The sequence below is a fragment of the Oratosquilla oratoria genome, chromosome 6, assembly GCF_046742065.1.
Source record: "Oratosquilla oratoria isolate Oo_2021 chromosome 6, ASM4674206v1, whole genome shotgun sequence".
Taxonomy (NCBI): Eukaryota; Metazoa; Arthropoda; class Malacostraca; order Stomatopoda; family Squillidae; genus Oratosquilla; species Oratosquilla oratoria.
Genome location: NC_134782.1, coordinates 58,189,318 through 58,216,156, shown reverse-complemented (window position 1 = coordinate 58,216,156; position 26,839 = coordinate 58,189,318). Strand labels below are relative to the sequence as shown.

Genomic DNA, 26,839 nt, shown 5'->3' with positions numbered 1-26,839 from the left:
GGATGTGGCTAGATGCAGAACCCAAGTAGTATATGTGTGTGTGTGTGTGTATACACACACACACACATATATATATATATATATATATATATATATAGATATAATGTATATATATATATATATATATATATATATATATATTGTACGCGTGCATTTACCAAAATCTAACTTAAAAATGAAAACGCCCGTGGAATCCCATTTGTTATTATTATTATTATTATTTTTTTGTCCGGACTATATTTCTTCTAGCATAATGTTCCACAAAATGTATCTGTACGGAAGTGTGTGCGTGCGCGCGCACGTTACCATCCTTAGACAAGGGAACAAAGCGACCAGTGGAGAGATAGAAAGGGACGGTGCACCAGAAGACCAGGGGAGGATGTAGCCATATGGGCACCGTGAGGGACAGGAGAGAGGGACGAGGGAAGATGGGGGGGGGGGAGTCAGGCGTGGGAGGAGGAAGTACTGTCTGGCCGAAAGAGTTGGGGCTGGGGAAGGATGGGGGGGGGGGTGATGGCCGGAGAAAACGCACGGTTGCTGAGGTGGATAGTACAGACCAGTGGAAGTCCGTTAGCATATCCCCATAAATTCAAAACAAATCGGGAACAGAACAGTGAAACAGAGACCTACTTTTATGCCAAGAATCGTTACTCCATGTTCTATCTCCCTCCCACACTCCGTGCATTCCTCATATTTTCCTTCCTCCCCCAATCGACCTCACTACCATTTCCACATTCTCTTCCTTTTCTCCACCACAGACACTTTCTCCCCAGCCTCTCTGGGTGCCCTCCACCGGGGGTCACTCTATCACGGCCACACCCTTATGCGTAGCAGTCGAGCTGAGAAGTTCTGGCTACGATCCCTATGAGAAAGAGAGAGAGAGAGAGAGAGAGAGAGAGAGAGAGAGAGAGAGAGAGAGAGAGAGAGAGAGAGAGAGAGAGAGAGAGAGAGAGAGAGAGAGAGAGAGAGAGAGAGAGAGAGAGAGAGAGAGAGAGAGAGAGAGAGAGAGAGAGAGAGAGAGAGAGATGGCGAGGGCATTGTAACCGAATACATCAACAAGAAATGCACGAAGTCCCACAACCACTACCTCGCCCTCCTTCTTTCTGGGAGAAAGTGTCAGCGGTCGCCCCAACACCCTCCTCTCTCGGCTGCTGCTGCTAACATATTATGGGTGCAGGCCGGAAGCAAACGGCCACGGGCCGGCGCGACAAGGACGTCGAATGAAGGCTAGAGGAAGCTATGGAAGGCTGACGTGGGAAGGCGGTAGTGCAGAGGGCACTGAAACGAAGGGGAGGAGGGGCATAGTCAAGATATTATGCTCACCAAATAAGTCTGCATTCTCGTGTGGAGTGAATTCAATTGTAAAATTCTGTTTTCTACCGAGGAATGAATTACACTTACTAATTTCAACATTATTTACTTGGACTTTAGTGAAACAAGACCATGAACTATCTGGATAGAAAGATAAATGAAAATGAGAAAATATATAATTAGAAAAAGAGTAAGAAAAGGCAATGATGGGGTCTCATGGCCAGCACTGAATTCCGTTACCAAAATTCAAAAAGAGAACGGGTAAGGGTGGCGGCGCACTAAGAATTTCTCGCTAACATGCTACTTGTCTTTGCTACTTCATATGAATTGAGTAGAAATTACTTTCGTCCCGATCTTTTGTTCTTTTCAAATTTCCAAATGTCTTAAACTTGTGTCATATAGTCAGGAACTGAATGAACTAAGATAATATAAACCTACACGAATGTTGACGCATTGAGATGTTATGGAAGTCACATTGTTTTACTCGAACGAAGCAGCAAAAGCAAGTAGCATGATAGGTTAGTGTGCCGCCACCGAGTGGAAGGGAGGGGAAAAGTGGAAGGAGGGGGGTGAAGGAGTCACTGGAACGGCGTACAGCAGAGCGTGGCAGGGGGAAATGGGTCCCGAGGGTACTACAAGAAAACGAAGACACTGACAGTCAGGGGGAAGGTATGGCAATCGATGAGAACAGGAGGAGCAAGACGACGGAGAGGAGAAAAGACAGACCACATGATTCTGAACAAATTACAGATGTTGGAGTCAGTTTTGTAATCAATACGAGACATATCAATGGGTGGAAACAAGGTAGAAAGGCGAGGTAGTGTGTGTAAGTGCGTGTAGGAAGTAGTATTCCATAAATGACACTGAGCAGACTAAAGCTGTGAGGTAGCTCTACTTGAAGACGAGGAGGGAGCCAGGGAGGACGGGAGTGAGAGGAGTGAAGGATGGGAGAAGGAGTGGAGAGTCGATAGCTGAGGGTTGCATGGGGAAAGAGGTCTGCCAGCATCAGAACAGCAAAGCGAAGAAGAGGAAGAATATGAAGAGAGAAGGAGAGGGGGAGAGAAGGAGGGAGGGAGGGAGGGAGGGAGGGAGAGGGAGAGAGAGAGAGAGAGAGAGAGAGAGAGAGAGAGAGAGAGAGAGAGAGAGAGAGAGAGAGAGAGAGAGAGCGACCGAGAGAGAATATGGAGGTCAAGGGGGCTGAGGGGAAGGTCGAAGAGGAAAAGTCTGAATGAAGTGGAGAGGGCATTCGCAGGATCTGCAGGAGAGAGCGAACGAGCGAGCGAGCTCGGGAGTGGAGGGAGGAAGAGGAGTAAGTTATTAAAACGGAAGGAAGAGAAATGGAGGTGGAGAGGCAAATGAAACAAAAGGATGGAAGAGGAGGAAGTGGAAGAACATAGGGAGGAGGGGTGGAAGAAGAAATAGGAAGACTGTGACGACTACGACCGTCTGAAGTGACAAGGGAAGGTATGGGGGATGTGGGGGGGCACAGAGGAACTATTAAAGGAGAAACTTACTGTGGGGCAACACATCTGGAGAGTGGAGGGGGGGGGGAGTAATAGACTTCGTCTCCCATAGGAGGTGGTGCAAGATTTACAGAAGGACGCGGCATACAAAATGGCCCTGGTGGAGATGTAGAAAGCTTTTGCAGCTACGGGAATCCATACCGGAAGGGAAGGGAAGTGAAGGTAACAGAAGAGGGTCACGGTGTAATGAAGAGGAGAGGGCGAAGGGAAAGAGGGGAGGAGGGAGGCCGACAGGACTGAAGAGGTGGGTGAAGGGAAGAATAGGGACGGTCAAGCTGGGCCAAGGGCTGGCTTGCAATAGTCGTGTACACTACACCTTAGGGTTCCCAATACACCTGGCCAATATTGCAGGTCCACGGCGTAGAGGGAGAGAACAATCAATCCCTGAGCAAAAAATTACAACACCTTGTGAAAGGGGGGGGGGGACGAGGGAGGGCCCCGGGAGAAGCTGGCCCTCGTCTCGAGCTACTGCTGTTGTTGCCGCTGCCGGCCACAATGCGGGACATGGAAAGTGGAACTTGGTAGTGGGCGATAGAGAGTGGAGGGGAAGTATAACGTGATGCGATGGGAGTGGCTGCGGTGGTGAGGAAGAGGAGGAAGAGGAGGAGGAGGAGAGAGCTCAGGGAGAAGATGATACTGTTGAAGGAGGAGGCCACGCACCTTGTTACAAGACATTCGGGACGTCGACTATTACCACCGAAAAGAGAAACGACCTAGATAGGAGAGAGGGGACTGGTTAAAAGGAGTCTGGTCGAAGCAGGTCGCCCTAGAAAATGAATGCGGGGAAGAAGGGGGCTGGAGACTAGAATGGAATAAAAGACAATCGGGTGGCGAGTATTTGGACTCATGATGAGGTGCAAGGTAGGGAAAGGGAGAGACACTAAAGAGGAAGGGATGAGTTGAAGTGGAGAAACCGCGGGAAAAGTAGCGGCGAGGGTAAATATAGTACCATGCCAGATGATAAGGTACACAGGAGTAGGTGAATGCAAGTGGGAGTGGGGGGGGGTAATTAAGGACACCGTGGAAAGGAGGCGAATGAGGATGAAAAACGAGAAGCGAAGGACAACGAGAAGGAAGACGGTGATAATGGAGAAAGCGGTGGAGCAGGTGGAGGAAAAGGAAGAGAAGTTGGTGGAGAAGGATGATAATGGAGAGGATGGAGATCAGGATGGACTGGTGGAAATGAAAGAAGGTTGAGAAGGAGGCACGGGAGAACGTGAAGGGAGAGAAGGTAGTGAAAGAGAAGAGAGATGTAGAGGAAGAAGAGGAAGAGGAGGAGGAGGAGGTGCATGAGGGAACGATCGGGGTTAATGTTACGAGGCTGCGCGGATGAAAGCAGGTGGGTGGAGGTGGTGGACGAGTAGGAGGAGGAGGAGAAGGGGTAGTAGAGAGTGTAGTCCGTGGCAGTGATATCGGATGGGTGGAATAGGTTTGCTGTGTCCCGTGGTCGTGATTATGCCATTCAGAGAGCATGGAAAAACCACCCTATAGGTGGGTGTTGCATACGCTCATTCAGGGGCGACTGTGATCACAACTCATCGATAATTATTTGTCGAAGTCAGTTGCAGAAGACTAACATTTAACCCACTATCCAACCCCGACTGACAACACAGGTGACATGAAATCCCTCCAATGCCTAACCAGTCATGAAATACCTGTGCACACGAAGACCTCTCACCTCATTTGATATTGGGGTGGAGAGAGTGCGGATTGCAAAGCGCGCGTACACACACACACAAACTAAATGTATTAAGGGGGTCACCATTACACTCATCACCGTCTGGTCTATCCAGACGAAAATAGACCAAGATATGCGTAAGCCAAGATTTGTGCATATACACAGACACACTTCAGCTGCGGCGTGCCCTACAACACAACGAAGCAACTCTGTCACTTTACAGTGCCGGCGAAAGGAGGGGAAAACATGATATAATTACCATAGAAAATGGAAACTAGCAGAGGAAGGGGCGGGCGGGAAGTTTGATAAGGTTCTTCAATAATTTTAAGTCAATTGATCATATACAAAGTTAGATTATTTTCACTGATCAGACAAGAAATAATGGCCTCAATCTGTCGGGAAACACATTTAACCTAGATGCAAGTAGAAACGATTTCACCATTGTCAAATAACGGAATAAATTTCATGCGGGGACGATGGAATGCAGTGCAGTTCGAATGTTTTGGATTCGCTTGGACACGCCTCAGCGAAATGCTGCAATGTCTGCCAATGGATTTATTTGTTTATTAGAACGTTTGTGTACTTTTATTCATCAAAATCTGACTACATTATGAAAAGAAACGCCTCATGTAAGCACAATGCACAATTATGCATACATACATACACACACACATGAATTCAAGTTTGAATAGGATTATTGGAAAAATATAGAACAAGTTACATGAATACGAAGCTACACTGGAGAGTAAGAGACAGGACCCCACGAGTGTTGCTCTTCACTACATACCAATCATAGAATCAGGCGACAAGAACCTCGAGGAAGAACAAAAGTCCTCGCTGCACTGGTCGTCTCAAGCCAACACCCGCAATCCACGCGAACCATGACACACACAAAGTCTGCCTGGAGCAGGCATGAAAGATCGGTGCCCAGATCGCAAGAGATCACCCACCCTGAACTCTTAAGGACCCGTGACGTCGTGCCTGCCATGCATCTGCAAAAGCTTGGCGTCCTTAAACTTAGTCTAGCAAGAACAAAGTGGCTCTCAACCTGTTCTCTTGCGCATGCCATGTTCATGGATTGTTGTTGCTCTTTAGCTTCCTGGAGACCCATTCAACAGTGATTTGAATTCAGATCTTGGGCCACATTTGTGGTTCTTAGTGGACCATGGGTCATACCTTGAGAATCAGTGGTCTTAAAATATTCCCAATTTATTGTTAGGTTTCATGAAGTAACCAAATGCAATTTCCATTCATTACGGCCTCCACCTACTTGCTCATGTCATACAAACTTCTCCAGGTTCACGGCTACTTTGACTACCAACGCTTTCACCCTGAAATGGGTCACGTATCCACGAAGAACCACATACCTAATACACTACAGAATCTCATCAGGCGTCCCTCTGTGTTATCATGATTTAATGCCAAAAGTCAACAAAAAATATAATCAATAAGCGCGTATGCGACATCTTGGACAAAAATGTGTGTGTGTGTGTGGTTGCGTGCACGTGCATATATGATCGCGGTGAGGGAGAGAGCGGGAGAGAACCAACCCCACGCGCACAAGAAAGGCGGGGACAACCTCTGACCCTATTCCAAGGTGCCCAACAGTCTTGGGTCATCTGAGGTACAGTAGGTCAGGCTAAGCAGTGCGCTCTATTACCAGCAAACTGGAGCAGAGACACACGCACGCACGCAGCCCACTTCCACCCCCACCATCACCAATCTCTAACCTCTCCTTCGCTCTCTCTTTAAGGCGGTCATGACATGTTCATGGTAATTTTGAAATCGAGAATACAAACGGCGAATAATTCAGTTTTCCTGGAACTCTTGACAATGTAACGCCGGTGTCGTAACTACTTGTGAAGGGCGCAGCAACTGTCATTCGTTTACTCTCGAATTTTTGCATGCGTGGATTTCCCCCCAGTTTCCTGCTCGCATTTCAAACAACGGGCCTCAACGCTCAAAGCCTTGAAGTTTCCCCACGAACAAGTGGACTGCTGAAGAAGGAAAAGGAAAAGTAAGAGAGAGAGAGAGAGAGAAAGAAAGATAAACAAGATATGTCAACAGAGAGGGATGTGGGCAGTAAGACAAATACGGAAAGTTGAGAATATAAAAGGTGTTAAGGAGAAGAGAAAGGCGCCATGACCTCCCACTGTTGCCGACTTGGTTCCGTGCCGACGGCATTGCGGTGTGGGAGGGAGGGAGGGAGGGAGGGAATGCAGCAACTCTTCCTCCTCCTCACTCAACCGAATAAGACGTTGATGATGGTGATGAAAAAACTGATGGAAGACGAGCCTGTGCAGGCGAACAACATAATTCCGATACGGAGAGGGTGGTCAATAAACAAAATGAACTACAAAATATCGGTGGGAAATGGAAACGCGAACGTGCGCGCATGCGCGAATGTAAGCGTCGCAACGTACGCCAATGGAGTACAGCAATAAACCTCAAATCTCCACTATTGTAACGACACTGGCCACCAAGACATGCGTATGTTCTGAGGCATTTACTCTTTGGGGAAGTGCAAATTAAAAAGACAGACAGACATATAGATTAATAAATAAATAAAGAGAAGGGGAGAAATGGAAGTGGTGGTGGTAGGGGGGAGGGAGGGGTGCAAGTCGAGGGTGCCGTGTCAGCATGCGGAGCACTGGGTCAAGGCATTGCATCAACCACACTACCACCAACCATAATACAACCTTCCTTACACTACCTAGGGCGCCTTCTTCGCCATGCTTCCCTTTCTCTACCAAGACAGCAACACCACACATACTTCCTGTGAGTAGACTGCTTGCTACACCTTTCCGTGTCTACAGCTTTCGCAGCACACTGCGCCCACTTTCTCACGGCTCTGCTCGCCGTTTGGCAGAAAAAAAGTTCGATTCTTTATGCACTTACTTCTGCCCCCTTCCCCAAGTTCGCTTGCGTAGTGGCCGCAGCAAACTGCTTTCACAACACCTGTACCCAAATCGTGGCTGGCGAGAGTCGCTCAGAAGGAAGTAAAGGGCAGTGCATGAGGAAGGGGCGTGGCTAAAATGGGAGTGAGGGAGGGAAGAGGGAGAGAGAGTGAGCGAGACGGAGGAAGTTGGAGAGTATAGGGATGAGGATGACAGATGAAGGGCAGTAAGATCAGCGAAGGTAGTGAAGGTTGGCTGGGGGGGAAGTGGGCCTCAACATCCGAGCCGTTACAGGGAGGCAAGGGCGGGCGGCGGAGCGTCACTATGGCCAAGAGACGGAAGCGGCAAGCCGCCCGTAGATACGTGGAAAGGCTGCGCAAAAGCCCCCCACCTCTGACGGCATGGGCAGACAAGCCAAAACGAGGCCAAGGCGAAACCTTTTTCAATGCGTCTTCAGCCCTTCAGACTCCTCGAAGGGAAGTCCACGGAGGAGAAGCTGCAGACCATTCATTTGGCGCACTAAGTGTCCGAGGGAACGGGTCGAGTTTTGGGCAAAGGTAACTCCAATGGGGCAGGCTACTCTTCTTAACCATCATTGCCTTACGATATACAACCATCCTCCCCTGGGTGACGCCTTTCGCAGAGGAGTTCTCTGGCAGGAGCAGAGGTGAGGCACCGCGCACGACATGCTCAAGGAATGTCTAAAGAAATGCTGAGAACGAGACAATGTTGGAAGAGGGCCAAAGCCGGAGCGGATGGTTATGAGATGGCGGGTGCCCTGGGAGCCTTGCAACAGTCACCTGTGGGCACATACATACGCGACGGGTGCCAGGTTGCAAGGGGGAGGGGTGAGAGAGAGAGAGAGAGAGAGAGAGAGAGAGAGAGAGAGAGAGAGAGAGAGAGAGACGTAAGCCAGACGAGAATATAATTTTATGTTTATTGGCTGAATCAGATTTAGTTTGTCAAGGTAGTTGGTCTGGTCACAAATACTTGACGGAAGTACAGTGAATAGAAAAATTTGATTACTGTGTGACTTGGGTTTGGTTTGACAAAGCTTAGGTTAAGCTTGGTTACAAATACTGATAATATACTGAAAAAATTAGACACAACTTTCATATATTTTTCTTATACTGTACCTTTACCTTTTTTTTAATGTTACTCATATCGAAGTAAAGACTGTTTCCTCAATGATCAATCAGTACATTATCCCTGTACGTTGTTTTTATAGGATTCGCAAAACACGGTTGCATACTTTTATATATCTTCTGGCCAAAACACAACGATGCAATTCTGCTAAATCCTCATCCCTCCCCGCTCATCTTTCTCCCCCTCAGTTTGAAACGGTGAATGTCGCTGTCCTTTGCACTACTTTTGTCTCCAAAGTATTCGGTTGTCGTCACCAGCTCAACAAGGTGATTTGACATGATTGCCTTTGTCGGAGCTCTTTGGGGATATGAAGATCGTGTCATGGTCTTATTGCCATTATACGTTGACTCTAGCGGGAACGAACTGACAGCCAACCAAACCCTCACTCTATCCATACGCCGACGTTGAATGGGCAAGTTCTTCTCATGGAGAAGTTACAAATGCAGGTGTCAACAAAAGAGAGAGAGAGAGAGAGAGAGAGAGAGAGAGAGAGAGAGAGAGAGAGAGAGAGAGAGAGAGAGAGAGAGAGAGAGAGAGAGAGAGAGAGAGAGAGAGAGAGAGAGAGAGAGAGGTGTCACAATGTAATACAAATGCAGCATTTTCACTAGAACAATTAGCCTCTACCAACCGAGATGCCAAGAAAAAAATGTTGAAAGGAATGTGAAATGCCACGCAGGCGATGGTATATTTGACAGTATAAATTCATCTACATAATTGGAATAGTAATGACTACAAGTGCAAATTTCATATTTCCTATAAAACCCAAACACTTGTTGGTGTGGTGGTACTGCCTTGGACTGCTAACTCGGTCCATCAGTCCTCGCAGGAATCGAAAAGCAACACCTGCCTTGGGCATAAAACTAGTGTATGTGTGTGTACAGCGTTATCCATAGAAGAAGCCACATAGCCTCCAAGCTCTCATTCGGATGGGATATAACTGCCAATCACGAGCCCATCACGTGATCCAACACAATGGTGACAAGCGCGCGGACTAAATAGGGTTTCCGTTGTAGCAATTCTCTTGCCCTATATTACCATGAACTATCTCCCAGGTCCTCTTTCACACCGATTTCCAATCTCCCCCCCCCAACCCCGCTAAATCACCCTTCAACCCCCGACTCCCTTACACTCCACGCCACTCCTACACTCTTGCCCGACTCTTCTCTGCTTCCTCTGACACCCCCGCAGCATCTGTGCCACACGTGATGAGGCACCCTGCACGCCAATGAAGGGTGAATTCATCCACCAGACTTCCACCCCCTGCAACCTTTCCACTATTCCCAATGCGCCTTTCTCGACTCTCAACTTTCCCCCGGGCCGTCATTCCCCTCTCCTTGACCTGCCAGCTCTGCCTCCCCACCCTCCTCCCCCAATGTAACTTAGGGCCGTATATATATATATATATATATATATATATATATATATATATATATATATATATATATATATATATATATATATATATATATATATAAACGAATTTCCTGTGCCTGGAAAAATGCACATTCTACAAATTACCAGCTTCGTTCTCTTCATAAATTTCGTTTAAGAATGGGCCCCTAACTTACAAGCACCGGGGGTACTCCCCGAATTCTATTGCAGTAAAAATCACATCTTCATCCACAACCATATTCTGTACGATGGCCAACCCAAGTGCCGCGACTGCATCTCTTTCACCAAGGCAAGCGAAGAGAAAAACACAAGGACCGACCCACGGACCCACACCACACTCTCCCCAAACCTGTTAACATCCGTAATTAACGTTGAAGAACCTTGGCAACGTTGTAAAATCGAGTGCTTATCACTATGAAGAAAGCTACTGAGACGCGCAAGAGAGCACAAGCGTTCGCCTCGATACACACCTGAGAACACCTTCCGCCAAACGTTGCACGCACCCCCCTCACCCACCCTCCCTCCTTCGCACCCGGGGTCACCTACTTCGCCAACGGTTAGTGACAGATTTCTTCCCAACGGTTGGCCGGTGTCGCGAGAACGAGGCCTTTACCTTTCGCCTCCCATTTCACCTCCACGTTTTAAGACTTCCCTCGTCAACATTTTATCCAGGACCCCCATTCCCTTTCTCCTTACTTGCCTGCCTGTCTGCTTCGCGACCTAATTTCTTGTCCGCGCCAACTAGTGAAATTTCATCTACGAGTTTGACTTAAGGTTAAGTCTTCCAGCGAGGACGCCTTGGCTCACACAGCCAGGGGCGATTTCCACTCGTTTGTCAGTCAGAATGTGTCTTTCCTATACCACAGTCGAATAACCCCGACCCAGTACCACCACCACCACCGCTGATACACATCAAACAAATAGTTTTGCGTGCAGATGTATCAACTAGTAGAATAGTCTACAGAAACAGCTCAAACAGAGGACATTGGTGTATACAGAGCAGTCTTAAACAAAGGAGACGGAGACGGTAGTCAAAGATCGTAGTTTTTTTTCCTACATATTACAATAAGGTGAATGCAGCTCGGTAAATATTTACAGGACGGTTGTACATGGAGGCGACTTGCTTCACCTTCGATAAAAAGAGCGTCAGCCATTTGTTTACATAACCAACCCTTCCCCGACGACGAGAAGACCCGAAGCTCACCTTGTCCTACTCGGCAAGACTCGAGAGAGTTTCGCTTTATGCTGCCCCTCCAAACGCTCCCCATTCCTCGTCCTCTGCAGGGAGTTATGAAGTCCCTGGAGGCCTAAAATGACTTCCAAGGGGAACCACGTACCAAAAAATACTAACTCTCTCGATGGATACCACACAATCTAATTCGATATCAAAACGATCTTAAAAGAGAGAGACATTACTGTATACGTGAAGGCCCTACGAGCAAAGAGGTCGGGGACCACTCCTCTAGGCAAACACGGAAGACAGGGAAGGCTGGACTCGAGTCTGAGGGCAACCTTGTACGGCGGCAGGTGAACAAGTGGCCAGGAAGATTACTCCCCCCCCCACCAACTCTTCCATGTAACACCACACGCAAGCTTTCCTCCAACACCGAAACCTTATCCATGTAGGCCAACGTTTCGTCAATGCAAACATGCACTGTCGCAATCTAGTGTCACTAAACTATACACTAACTTCCCCCATGCAGCATGAATTTCCTCCTCGCGCTCCACAAGACTCACCTCACTATGGACTACCTAGAAAAGACCACCCGCGCACGGGGGATCGGGTTTTGTGGGAAGGGAAGAGAAGTTTGCAGGAAAATTAAAAGAGTTGTGTATAAAAAAGGGTCTATTCCCGCTAAGCGCTTTAAGGGATATTTATTGAAGTTTTGTGTTGCTCAGAGAGGCTGGGGACCTGGAATTCGAGGTCTCCTTCACTAATAGGGAGGGAGTTCTCTTGGGATTCCGGTTTAGGATCTTTACCAACAAAGGTAGGAAATGAGTCGGAGGCGAAGCCGTAAGGACGGTCAGAAAGATTTCTAGCCGTAGGTAAACTGATATAAGAAGATGCAGTAGGAGAAAGCTAAAAATTAAATTAATTTCAGTAAGAGAGAAAGTGTATACAGGTGTTTGCGCATGTAGTCGTGTTTTATGATTGCGATGTAATTATGTGCGCCCGCCATGCAGAGGACTGCTACTTCTATGCGGGTGTATATACATAGGAGTATACATATTATAATGTGAGAGGCATTGCCGGATTCCTGCTGACGAAAGAGACCTCGTGAAAGTCAACCCACATTTAATTCACCTACAACTCTTCCTTCGGGCTCTCTTGACCTCTGATTGGTGCAGATTGCAGCTTGCTTGAAGAGGAGGATGTGGGATGAGGGCATATTTATAATTTATATCATGGTCAATATGAAATACAATCATTTGCAATTAGTATAATGTCACCAGTATGTGGTAATCAATGACTAACCACATTTTATGTGTGTGTGTGTGTGTGTGTGTGTGTGTGTGTGTGTGTGTGTGTGTGTGTGTGTGTGTGTGTGTGTGTGTGTGGGCGCGCGTGTATAGTGTAGGTGCATTTGTAGGGCAAAAGTTTTCGAACAACGCCTGCAAAAACGCCCATGCCCAAGTATGACAGGAGCCTGATTGTACTATCTGAATACCAAATACTTATCGTCGAAGTATGTAAAGTCTGTACCCATAAGGAGGCTACACCACCCCATAATGAATCCCCCGCCCCCATCACAACACATCTTTGGTTCGCCCTGACGGCCCATCCTTCCCCTGTCAACTACAATTTCACTCCGTTTACCCCAACATCATTGGCAACATTACAACTATCGCCCTAAAGGGGTTAATAGTGGATAGTGTCCACTGCATATGCAAAAATTGTAGGGACTTTAGTGATATACCCACGGACCAGTCACCCAGCTTTCTCTTATAACTTCAGCCATCCTGTCCACATGTCGACACCACTAAGAGCAGCTCGAGGAACAAACAAATCCTGATTGTTCTCTCGACTCCCTTTAGAAAATACCCAACCATCCTCATTTCCTCCTGTCCCACATTCTTCCTCCGCTCTAGACCCCCACCCAGCCCCCTCATCCTCCGCCCTTCGTCTCCATCCGGACGGACCATCACGTCCACCTGCCCCCTGCTTCGTGGTGCCTCATCACGCAGTCCTTTAGTGCTGGGGTCCTCCAAAGCAGGGGTCGCAAGTTTCTGTTCAGTGGGGTCGCCTCAAGGAGAAACTCAAACTCTAATGGGTTTATCTCCTGATGACGTCAACCCATGTCATCCATTTGTTAGACAGGCTCCAGACTTCAAAGATCAAAATCTACTCGTGAAAATTGTTAATATATATATATATATATATATATATATATATATATATATATATATATATATATATATATATATATTTGAGACAGACACACACATGAATATGATGTCGACATTTTGAAATATTTTATTGAAGGTCAAATTCAAAGTTCGACAGCTGTGTCCCACTGTGCTAACAAATGGCGCCTTCACCGCAGCGTTATAGATAGCACTTGTGTCAACCGTCGACAAGGCACTGGAACATAGCATGAATAAAACCAATCCCTTGCGTAACCTCCATCAGTGGACAAGAATACGACACACGTCAACGAACGCTAGAATCCGACTGTATATCACGCTGATGCCAAGTTGGCACGTTCAACCAAAACATCGTTTCCCCGCCTTTTTTCAAACATTTCACCCGTCGCCTGCACTGCGCGATGGCTAGGCATGAACGCCCTCACCGGGGCGTGGGGGTATTGAAGATCTTACACTTCTACTGTCGCCACGTGCTGACTCTAGCGGGTTTAAACCACCGTCGTGGAACTACCACCCGAGTGGTGAATACAAACTACTCACATCCGAAGCAAGCTCATCACACTCGAACATACAAAGGGCCCGGCGATGGAGCTCGCGAGTCATTGAAGACATCGGCACGAGTGCTAATCAATCATGATTCAAGTGAAGAAAAACTGTTCTTGCACAACCAACAACACTGCACGATAACCCACATCCCACAATATCATTAACAGTACCGTCATAACACTAAAAAGGATCTAGTGGATCAATAGTAATTGTTGCAGTTGGCTAGACAAATACAAACAACCCACTTCCTCACGTAACGCCTTTGTAATCCTTTGTAACAAGGAATGAAGTTTTGACAGGTTTCCATCGGCCCTCGTTCCCCTGATGAACTCTCCAACAATGGAACACGTACATAAACACATGCACAATATCTGGAACAAAATTGCCTTTGGCCTACATAAGTAACAGGACATCCCACGATTTCGAACGGCTTATCTTATATGAACGATAAATATCAGCATTTCCTCTTTTGATTTGGACCATATGGGTGCAATGGCTAGTAGTGAAGGAAGACAGTACGACGCTGCTACAGAACCTTGCGAAGGCAACGCTCACCACTGGTGGAAAGTGGAACCAAGCTTCTTCACAGACAAGTCAGTCGCGCAGAGAGAGTTGGTGGCCCAAGCCATACAGGCGGGCTTCCCAAAATGGAAACAGAAAACCGAGAACGTGGTGAAGAAATCGAAAAAAGGCGGCAGAAATATTGGAGGGCCACGCTGGAGTGGGGAAGAATATCGAGAACGCAATTTGGGAGAAAGAGAGAGGGGTGCAGGCAGTGGGAAGTTAAAGATAAGGATACGAGAGGATGTGACAACGATAGTGATTTGATATGGACTACGCGACAGAAATGAGAGTGGAGATTTAGCTTATTCTTACAGAGTGGCGATACGGCACGGGTCATTTTGAAATTAGATTACTACGAGAAATGCGAGACAGCCACGAGGATGTAGGGCAACAAGAGATTGGGCCATCCAGCCAGGTCAACAAGAGAAATGGGGGTATGAAGGACGGCGTGAGAAAATGGAATTTGAAGACCAGCCTGAGAATTAGGGTTATGGGGGAATCACAAGACCCTCCCGGAGAGTAGCACAGCTACTCAACGTCGTTCTGAGGGCGGGTGTTGATAAGGAGCGTGTTAGAGGTGATGGTTAAAAGACAGGAGTGGAAACTGAGAAGAATGCAGGGAAAAGACAGAGGACGTATTTACATTTATGCCAATAGGTCTTTCCCCTTTAAAATGGAGGTAGTGCGAGTCAAAAGCATGCACCCATTCCCACAGGTCCCTCGAATGGGAGAACACGCAAAACCAGTGAAAACGGGGGCAGTTGTGTAAAAAGTGGATAGCAACGCGACTGGAAAAAAAGACACTGGTGCAAGCGAGGAAATGGAAGGAAGTAGGAAAGATGGAGATGTGGGGCGTTGGAAAGCCTGCAAGAAATAGAACCTGCTAATACGGTGATACTGAAAGAAGGAGGGAGAGGGAGGGAGGGGGAGAGCTCGGGTGCGAAGGAAAATGCGCTGACCTCACCGATTCAACCTTTCTCTCCGCGACTTTGAGGCAAGGCTGTCCGCCCGCGTGCTACGCTCTCAAGTGCTCTATGGCTGGTTTGATAGGCGAGCCGCCGTGAGATTCAGTATAGTATGGTCGAGCCTATGTATCACAAATACGTACACGAGTGTGTATGTGTGTGTGTACCCATGTATTCGCCTCACTCCTGTCATTACTACCAAACGATACGAAACCATTGTTCAGTTTCTGGTCTTCGTCATTTACGCGCCAAAGACAAGAATAACGACAAAGGCACCCTACGCAGCGCGTACACCCTCAAGGGCACCACAAGAACCTTGGCTCTGGTACCACCACAAGGCCCACGGCACCGATTCGGAAATCCTTATCTAAACCCGCTTACACAACCCCCCGATGCACAAGAGTTCATTCCGTCACCAGTAATTAAGGTTCAGAAAGAAGTCGCAACGTGTTTGTATTTGAGCGCGCACGTACATGTGTATGCGGTGGCACATCCAGTCTGTACACAAAGCAAGGATAGGGTGCCACGCTTTTAAATGTATCCAGCGCACGTGAAGGTGAAGCAGTGGCATTGTGAACGAGTTCCTCACTTCCCAGAAAGGTCAACGGCGCCGCCATCGCCGAGCATCGACAATACTGTACAAGATCTAGCCTACTTAAAAATACATTAAATTACTCATAATCTCTTATCAGCAGACTGACGTAGACATAGTCGATCTTGCATGGAGAAAACAAGCAATCTTACATAATTCTTGCTAAATTTGGACGACATCAGTCTTCCAGGGAAGTGTTTCGCGGATTATTACTATTTCACGGTCAATCAAACCGTTATTGACGCAAAAGTAATGGCAGGCATCTACTGTAGTCACGGCGGCATATTAGCATGCAAGCAGAATTTTCTTCTTCTTTTTTAATAAATGCTATACACAGCCGCTCACGGAAGTAAAATCTTTCTCATAAAAATATATACATATCACACCCCCAAGACCAACCCACTCTCCATTCCAATCCCCACCCAAACTGAACGGTTACAAGCCAACGGTCAAAAAGAGACGGTTACAATACCTTTGAGATGTACTACCCGTACAAGCGTTGAAACTGAAACGTCCACACTCTTAACCAGATTTGGTAAAGTGAGGAATAAAGGAAGTGTGCGCTCAAGGAAATATCGGTTGATAAACACAAAGGGAGGCACATGCCATCCCAAATTTTGTTCACTGTGCTGTTGTGAGCAATCTTGGTTCCATCTTCGACTTGAAACACGCGTGCAACATGGGATAAAAATTGGTTCGCAGGTCACTTATGAAGCGCTGTCAACAATATCAAAGGCAACCGTTTGCAACAATCGCATGTACAGGACTTTGCAGGAAAATTACATTTAACTTAATATTCAACAAATGATAGCTACGGTCTTCAATAAAAACACAAGATATTCCCGCACTGGCGCGTGCTATTAATTTAAGTCAATGGCAAGCTATCCAACATCATTCGGTAGATTTGTGTATGACAATAATCCTGCCTTGACATCGGCGTTGCCAGTGTTGTCCGTACCTCTGGGACAACTTCAGACAAGTCCGAATGCGTGCGTACGTGTGGCGAATGTTGCAACACGCTCATCTGCTGGTGACAGCGGGGAGGTCGGGCGTGCTACGGAACGACGTCAAGGGACCTTGGTACAGGTCGCTTGGGGGAGGGAGCACCCAGTTAACCTCCCCCAGGCTGCGGCTGCTCCTACTAGGTTCGTGCGTGCGTGTCTGCCACACGCAAGACTACCTTCGCATGTGTTAGGCTTCAAAGCAAGCAGACAAGCTGGGCTTAGTCTGACCGCCTACAGGAGCAACCTGCAAAGGGGCAGAGGGCACTCAGTACAGGTCAAGGTTCCGAACGTGTCCTCTGCGAATACCCTTCGTCTGTAGTGGCTCTCTACGAGCCACACCGTTCGCCAACCCCTCAGTCACCAGCCGATGGGACCCAGCTGCCGTGAGATGACAGTGTGTATCAGCACTGGGAACACGGGGAATACAACACAATACTTTCCACACGCCAAGGGATGTGAATGCGTGTGTTGTGTGTGTTACGTATCACTGACTTCGCGTGACAGTGCGTTGCGTGACCTCACGGGTAAATTTGCGAGTGATGTGATATGTACCACTCACCTCACGTTGCACAGCGTGACACATGTGATATTTAGCACTGATCTGGTCCATCACAAGTATGAGGGCAACACACACTAAAGAGACAATGCTCCATGAATATTGAAAAAATAAAAACATATACAATTTCTGCCCTCGTTTTGCAACAGGCTCTTCATATAAGACAATTTTCTGTGACAGGCTTTATATTATCTCAGTCCATTTTTCAGTAGTACCACCTTCAAAACATTGACTCACTTGTACGCCCAAAGACTATCTAGGGCACGAGAGGAACGTTTCTGATCATGGGGTGAGACGTCGCCACCATGAACATACTTGTGTCACTTCGGCCATCATGATAGCATTTCTCTTATCAACCCACTGACGCCAGTGGCTGTTCCTGGTCTACCGCCGCACTAAGCTCTTACTCTTATTAAAAACATGACTTCTGGTGAGAGGGGAGGAACTTTCAATCACCTTAAGAAACACTCGTTGTCGTTGATGGAAAACAGCTCCCGAGAACAAGGGAGGTAGTAACTGCTGCAGGCTTGGCGAGGCTCCGGGCTGCTGTTGCAGGAGGGCTGCGGCTGCTGCGGACACTGACAGAGGCTGTGCTGCGGCAGCGGCGGCGTGCTGGTGCTGTGGGAGCTGGAAGGAGCCAAGACCTCGCGCAGGGATGACGTTATGATGTGTGTTTGGCATCGAGTACCTTCCCACCCACGTCCCGCCTCCATTACCCTTCGCGAGAGACTGACTCTGAAACCTTCCCTCGACCCGGGACCGACCGTGGACGGCTCGTCACATATGCACACGCATGCACGAACACACACATGTGCAGACGAGAGAACGCACACACGCACACACATATACACACACACATGCGCGCGCGTACGCACACATGCTACACACACGCACGCGCATACACATGAACGCACGCGCATATACACATACAAACATGCACGCACAGGAATACACACACACATGTACACAGAGGAAACACACACGAACGAACAAACCTCTATATCAGCAGCAGCAACGAGCGGCGGGTGGAGCTTGTCAGAGATCTGGTGTGACCCATACACTCTGACACAAGAAGAGCGTCATAAAAACGCCCATCTTCCCCTTCGTCTCCGATATAAAGCAATAAACTGATAAGAAAACAAAGTAATGCACAACATGCACGATGGCAAGAACGTTAGAATGTTCCAGTCAGCACAGGGGGCGGAGTTAACTGTAGGGGGAGGAGCCTCGGTCTTCTCGGTAGGGGGAGGAGAGGTGAATAGAGTGGGAGGGAGGGAGGGGGGGAGGAGGAGTACGAGAAGGAGGAGATGGAAAAGGTTGAGGTTGAGATGGGAAGAGAGAAGAGAACCAGGCGAAGAGGCGAGACGAGAGTACATATTACTGAGGAAGAGGATGAGGAGGAAAGGAGAGGTTGAAAGGACGCAAGGTCAACCTAAGAGGAAAGGCAGACCCAGGAAGAGTGAGGTGGGAAAATTCGAGGTAGTTGACGACTGCACCAGAGGGCAAGGAGGCAGACACTCTGTGTGAGCAGCCGGTGGGGAGAAACGTTCACACATGGGGGGGACGGGGAAGCAAAAAAACGTACGTACTTACGATATATGTAAAATATGAACACATTAGACTGAGAACCAGAGACGGAACTGGATTTTCGGAAACTGAAGTTCGCGCTATGGCTGTAACCACGTTTTATGTCACTTGAGCAATGACATAAAAATATGTACCCATAAAGTAGGTGCGCGCTGTGCCCCCCCCTACCCATCCCCCATTTTCATTAGTGACGAAAACCAACCAAGGGTTAAAGCGGAAGGTGGAGAGAACGGGATGAAGGGGGGGGGGTTGGACTACTAACGAAGCTTCCCTGGAACCCTGGGAGGAACCACGTAGTGTGACGTCAATGAGGGAGGCCGTGGATATCCGTTGAAGTGCTCATGGTCTCCGTCACCACTACAACGTACAGAGTATTATTGATCCACTTGTGCAGGCACAGAGGTCTCTCACGTGCGTCTGGGTACCCTGGCCACGTTTTGCAGGGTGTGGCTTACCTCATAACCCACAAACCCGGTCTAAAATACGGTATACAGGGCACAAGTTCCGCCTGTGGGTCTGAAGTAGGTGTCAGTTGTGGTTCATGGTCTAAAATATCGCTGAGGATGATGTGAGAGAGGGGTCTTCGGTCGCGGGTAAATACAGAACAGATGTCTTTGTGGAGGTGCGCCGATACCTCGAAGTGTTAGAGTTCTACGCCAAGAGGCGCGTAGCTGCGGCCGGAGCCGTTACCTTTGTCCTATGCCCTTGGACTGTTGAGGCAGGTGTCACTGCTGGGAATCGTAGGAGAGAAATTCGGGATTCGAACTCGTAACTAAGCGAATGAGACCAACACGGTTCAGATTACGCTACCAGCGCACTCCACTCGAGAAGTGATATGTATAACAAGACCCGGTTTAGAGCGTCGTTTCTTGCGGCGGTGATGGCGGTTCGAGTTCTGCCACCGGCGAAGTTGAACCAAGGGCATAGTTCATTAAATTCCACGCTACAAAGTCCTCTGTAAGAGGTACCGTCCTAGCCTTCCGATAGGGGGAGTTTGTGACGTTAAACCATATCATCGCCACCTTAGGTGGTCTTCAGGGATTGCTGACGGCGAGATTAAATGTAAGGTTTACTGCGACGATAAACTGATGCCCCCCCCCATCTCCCACCCCCCAGGGGGTTGCCTGGGTGCTTCTTCGGGAATTGGTTTCATGGGTTCCCGCTTGCATGCTTGTCACAGGTTAAGGCGTTATCACACTGGGCTATTTTTCCTCCGACTACTGGAGCAGATTTGCAGCCCGTAGCTTTCGGGAAGGAATCCGATCGGCTGGAGGAAAACTCTTTTCCTCCAGCAAATCAAATGACATCCTCTATCTTTTGGTTGAGAAAACGAAATAGATTTCCAAGGTAATTTTACGGCGGAAAAGTACCTGGAAGTGGGTAGTAGCTCCGATTATTTGGAGGTTGGAGGGAAGATACCCCAATGTGATAGCCCCTTTCCACAAACGGTTCTTGGTGGTCGTGCCAGACTAGCTGTGTTTATGTGAGTGAACACTTGAGTAGACGGACGGCATTACTGTGTAGGCGATCCCGTCTACCAAAGATGTAGAACAAAAGAGGAAAAAGATAAAATTGTGTCTGGAAAGAGAAGTGTGGGCACCTGGATTGGACTTCCCAAAAAGGCTCACGGTCATGGTTTTTATGAATGGTACGCTGGCGTGCCACCAACTATAGGCTGCACACTTTATTTTTTTTTTCATTTTTTTTTTTTTTTATCATGCATGATTCACTGTGACTGGGGGATGGCCAGCCAGGTAAGCAAACAGTCATTGAATATGCGAGACATTTTCTAACATGGGTTGGGTAGGCATACGACAAAAGAGGGTTAAGGCTGACCTACGACAAGGACCAGCAGACCCACGTGGGTGGGCTCAGTGGGCTGTCACGAAGGCGCCAACAGGCGTTTTGCAGTTTCCTGCCTTCCCTTAGTCTAAAAATTACGCTTACGACAGGTACCTGGGTGGTCCGCCATGTCGCACAGGGGTCCGCAATAGCTACTCGGCTCAATCCGAAGGGTGTAGATGTGCAAGTATTAAAGTGAGGTACAGAAGGTGCTGCAACGACCCTATGTCCCATCGGGTCATTGTAGGTGCAAGGAGACTATGAGCGTGGGCGCATGGCTGAATGGCGAACCTAACAACTGGACAGGTTTCTAGGGAAGAAGAGGAGGAATAATAAGAAGAAAGGAGTCGTCGACCCAAATGAGTTTTATAATCTTGGACGAACGGGCGAGCTGGGTTCGGTGACAAGTGAAGACGTATGGGGAACGCACATGTACTGTACACGTCCAACCCACGCACATTCCGGGGCGACCCTTAGGGGGCTATTCACTGTGATGCTGTGGGAACTCGCTCAATGTCATTTAACACAGCACATCTCTTGTTTCGAGCGCACTACAACTGCTTTTGCGAAGGTTTCATGTCATGTCATAATTTCTCTTTGTCTCCATTAGGGACTTCCTCTCCAAGTGTCTCGTATTCTACACAAATTTTCACGACACACAGAGAATTTACAAAGGCGTACTTCTCAGGATAGGCTTGAATCCATCGCTACACTAATTCTAGGGGCACCTAGACGACTGTACACTGTCTCTAGACAACACTAGAGCGTCTTCTTGTGTACACATGGAGTATGAGGCTGCCCTCGTGGGTTGGGTATCAGATGACAAGAGGTATGGGAGTCCACATGACACCGGGAATACTAAATTAGCAATCTTGAAGTAAACTAGCTCGTTTTTCATTCCTTTCTTTCAGGAGCGATCTTCATCGGGTATCTATTTTTTCTCTCTCTCATTTTTGCCGCCCTTCGCAATGTGTACATAAAAACAAAAGGCCCACGGACACCCTTGCGCGACAGTAACAACTTCAGGACAGCCAATTCGGCTCTGCATCACCCAGCCATCCCCCTCCATTATTTGATGCAGGCAGTCACGGAGTGTGGGTGGGCCCTGGAAGATCGGTGTGTGATGAGTAAATGGGGTGGGACGGGGAACGAGCGCGGGTGGCCCCGGGGAACACAGACAAGAGGAACCACAACACAAGTGTGGCCGTGGGCTGAGACGAGAACGAGGAGGGGGAGGACTCTTTACGGCCGCGACCTTTTCTCGTCCCTCCTCACTGCTCCTTCACAGGTCCACTCCTAAGTACAGCGGAACAAAGAGCATTAGACTTTTACATGTACCTGAATGACAATAAACGTAGATACCTGTACCCACAAGGGATAGACGACAAAGGAGGGGAGAGGATAAGAAATGGGTGGTGCGTTAGCATATGGCGACCTTATTTCACTGTAATTACTTGAGTTTTGCCTAACTTGGATTATGAAACTAGCTACTGGAAGTGATCAACCTCTTAAATATATGAACACACACACACACACACACACGCACACACACACATTCCCATCCCCGCCACATCTCCCTCCAAACTCTTCACAGTCCATACACTTGGATTCCGTGACAACGAAATCAAGTACTTATCACCCAAATTCACCCGAGAGAGAGAGAGAGACAGAGAGAGAGAGAGAGAGAGAGAGAGAGAGAGAGAGAGAGAGAGAGAGAGAGAGAGAGAGAGAGAGAGAGAGAGAGAGAGAGAGAAAGAGACAGAAGGGCGGTATTCTTGCCCCCCACCCCGGGAGCACTTAAAGAAAATCTAAACGTGAAACCCAAGTGTGACCACCATGGAGAACGGATGTGGGGCCGGCGACGTTCCCCCCCTTCTGCCCCCCCCCCCGCCCTTCCACCACGACCAGCCCAGAGGCTTGGCACCCCATTTGACCGCAGCAGCAGACTAATATCTCATTAATTACGAATTCTGTTCTGATATGATATCAGATCATTGCATCAGAATGTTGTCGATAGGACCTGTACAAACTTCAGACTACTGCAACAATTTTATTCACCGAAGGCAGACCTGCGACCGTTTTTTGGGTTGACAATATTCAGAATCCCTCCTTAATGACTGTCGTTAGATGACTTTAATCAGATGAGGGGGACTTTTCCATGGAGTTTGTGATTATGAGTATTCTGACGGGAGAGGGAATGCTTTTCAGACCTGAAGACGAGGCTTCAAATGTAATTCATAATAATTATGACGTTGAAAGGATGCACAATTCTTCGCCTGCTGTGCAATCGTGGCGAGGTTCTTAAGTGTGGTGGAATGGGATTTTACGGGGTGGGGAGGATTTACGTACATAGTGTTAGAAAATGATTGTTCATGCTCTAGCAGGTTCAAGGTTGAATTCTGTTTTTGTCACAAATGTATTTCTTCTTCTTCATTGAACACGACAGCCAGGCAACCCTGCAAGGACACGCACATGTTCTGTGACGTCAATAACCGACACCAGCATTTGAGTCTAAACACCGACATTACGTCATCACGACCGCATAATCTGCAAACATTATGTCATGTCGTCTGCAGCGCCAACAGCAGCAGCATCAGTCCCGCACAAGTGCAGAATGCGGTATATTCCTCCACACTGTCCAAAACATCACCATAGTCTCGGTCCAAACTAGCATGACTCTCACAAAATAGTCACCATATTATACAAAACTACACTCTAAGAGCCTTTGCGTTTCATACCATGAGGAAATAGCCCTTGCGTTTCATACTATGACGAAATAAACCAACATCCTGTACAAGCCTGCTCAAACATGCAACATCACGGAACACACATCCTAGGCCGAGCATGATGACGCAAAGGTGTAGAAATAACAAAAAAAAAAAAAATCGCTATTCACAGCATGTATGCCGCGCGCTTAGCGACAGAACGCAGTGACCGGGTAGAGGACGGGCGCCAGGCACGGGCGCTATCCTATGCTTCGCTCAACAGCTGCAGCAGCAGCAGCGCCACCCGGCTCCGCCTACTGTGACCTTGTCGTGCTATAAATAAACACTAAATACACACACACGCGCGCGAGCGGTTAGGCTTATCAGAACTGCACGCACGAACGCGTGCAAGCAAGCAGATCACTAAACAGATACTACAAGTAAACACAGCTTGATCTTTTGCGCCGTCCTGATTTCAACGATTCATTGTCCTATGAACAAGTGCATTTCACATTTTCTCACCAAAATGAGATCAAATGAAAACTCGAATACTATGCCGTTCGGTCGAGAACAGAGTTAACTGCACTGTAAAATCAATTGGCTGCCTTTTAACCTTGTTATAGATACTGAACCCAAAGGAGCCACTCAACCGTTCCTCAACCAAAGACGAATTTCTTTCCCTGCGGGTCCCTCCCCCTCCGGGATGAAGAAGTTTATCTCTCCCTACGGGTCCCCCACTCCGGGGTGAGGGGGGGGGGATCCAACTCGGTCCGTGTGTTCACAGCCAACCCATCTCGAACCTAATCAACTGTATATGACTGCAAAATAATTCACCACTTCCCGTGGGTAGGTTACTTGGAGAGAAGTCGCTACGAACGAGGGCTATCTTGTTCGTAACTTCAGAAGAACGAAGCAGAGATGTCAACACCCAATGACTGCATGCGGACGGTTGGAGGTGGAGGGGGGGGGGATCCTAGCGACCCACCACCCCAACTTCCCCCCACCCTTCCTCTCGCCAGCCCAAACCCAGAAGTTTTTAGTTACACTGTCGTACGAAATGGGATCCATAATACATCAATCAAATCAGCCATCCTAAGTCCACTGCTGAACAAAGGCCTCCTTCATAGCATTCCATAATTCACATGACCGCGCCAACCTCTGCCACATACATGATAAAAAAAAATGTTTATCGCCATAAAGCTACGTCACATGAACATTTTGCTTCATTACTGAGTACCACAGTCCTTGGCCTCTTTACCGACACTAGCAGTATTTCTTCAAATAGGAAAGGTAAGATGCGTCAATCTACGACACAAAGCTCTTAGACTCCTTCATCTCCGATATCAGGCACTGCAGTGCTTCGAAGTAAGACAAATGCATCTGACAAAATCAGCTTTGTCTTCCATATAAAAGGGTTATCAAATTGGACTCTTTTTCCTCCCACATCCTACCTCCAATCTTTATCTGAATAACTACAATAAGACTTCGTTTACAGAATAAGCTTACATTCTCCTAATTCGTCGTTCAACTTTGTTATATACGACGGAAAGATAATTTGATATTTGGAGAACTGGAAAATAGAATATTGTGACCGAGGTCGTTTTAACTTAAACGAACCTGTCGACGCTGGTGAAGCCCGTGGAAGCCCTCTATGATAACTGCTTAGCACGAGCTTCTCCGCCCAATACCCTTACTATACCATCTCTCTTGACCACGGAAATGTGATGGCGTGTCACGCTACCACTACCGCAGTCACCAGGTATCAATTACGTCACGTCGCCCCGACCAAGCGTGCCTCTTCTTCGTCACTGGCGTGCAGGGCAGCGCGACACTCCTCTTCCTCCTCTTGGTGCATACTTGAGACGTGTCCTCACCCAGGCGGCCTGGTCAATGTATGCATACACCCACGGTAACGTGGCTTATTCGCAAGTGTTCACAACACACACACACACAAACACACACGCACACACGAACCATTTCCTGGTGCTGACACATGGACATGATGTGCAGGATATGCTTTATGCTAACGGCACTAAAATAAGGTGCTGACACGTTCCATAAAGCAGCTGCAGGCTACAGATTTTGCTGAGGCACAAACTCGTCGGTCTGAAGCAGTTTTGCATATCGTCACTGCGCATTATCAGACGCCGGCCGATTACATTCAACCCGAGCGTGGGAAGCATGTTCTCACATGCTTAGTCATTTCGCTTTATACAAATACCGACGAAAGAGGGGAGAAGGAGAGAGAGAAGAGAGAGAGAGAGGGGAGGGGGAGAGAGAGAGACAGAGAGATCCCTGAAATTGGACAAGGACTTGATTGACTGATATCGACTCCTTCACAAAGGAATCACCCAAGGGGTAATCACACTATTTTTCCATCCTACCTCCATTTGAATACCTAGAGTATGATTCCGTTTATAGAAATCTAGACTAGATTCGTAGAGGCTTACGATGTCTTAATTCATCATTCACCTTTCTTATATATGACGGAAAGATAATTTGATATTTGGAGATTTGAAAAAGAAAATATTGTAACCGAAGTCGTTTTGACTCGAACGAACTCACAACTGTTGGTGCTGGTGATGAAGCCCGTGTAATTCTGCCCAGTGTGATAACCCCCTTAGATGAACAGAATCGTCGGGTTTCCGAGTGGTTAGCACAATAGCAATCGATATAAAAAAAAAAAAAACGAATATTTTCTTTTATCTTGGTGAGAACCAGTGACAAGACAGAGGGAACGAGGCACTTAGAAGTGATCCGAGTTCATTCGCTTCGGCCTGAGAGAAATTGAAGTTACACTTGTGTACAGAACCGGCCACTGCCAGCTTCCACAATGACACTCACCAGGGGTCCCCGTGTCCCTGTGGCACTTTGGGTGACGAAAAGGCTCCTGATAGGAAGTAAAGACACCCACAACCCGGTACAGGTCCAGACGCGTCCTGCCGCGCCGTGCCGCGCTGCTCCGTGTTACGTCAAGTCGTTCAAATTCTCCTTCAGTGACGTCACCGTCTGACACATGACACGACACGATTTTCTTGTTTAGCAACACCCAGTAACCTTCCCCGGGAGGAGGAGGAGGAGATAAAGACTTCCGGTGTCTTAGCAAAGATCAACCTGTACTCAAATAGGAAAAGGCTTTTCATACTCTAGTATCTACCTAGGATA

General features: G+C 47.8%; 1 protein-coding gene across 3 annotated transcripts in view; it reads right to left on the bottom strand.

The window, feature by feature from the left end:
* rdx (BTB/POZ and MATH domain-containing protein rdx) overlaps positions 1–26,839 on the bottom strand; it is a 375,601-nt gene that overhangs the window by 57,114 nt on the left and 291,648 nt on the right. For 2 of the 3 annotated variants that reach the window (XM_076187011.1, XM_076187012.1), the window contains exon 1: positions 17,997–18,277. The exons of the other annotated variant lie outside the window; for it this stretch is intronic. In XM_076187011.1, the coding sequence (XP_076043126.1) occupies positions 17,997–18,221 (225 nt within the window). In that variant the 5' untranslated portion in view covers positions 18,222–18,277. Of the gene's footprint in view, positions 1–17,996; positions 18,278–26,839 lie in introns of those variants that run through there. 3 annotated transcript variants of the gene reach the window in all.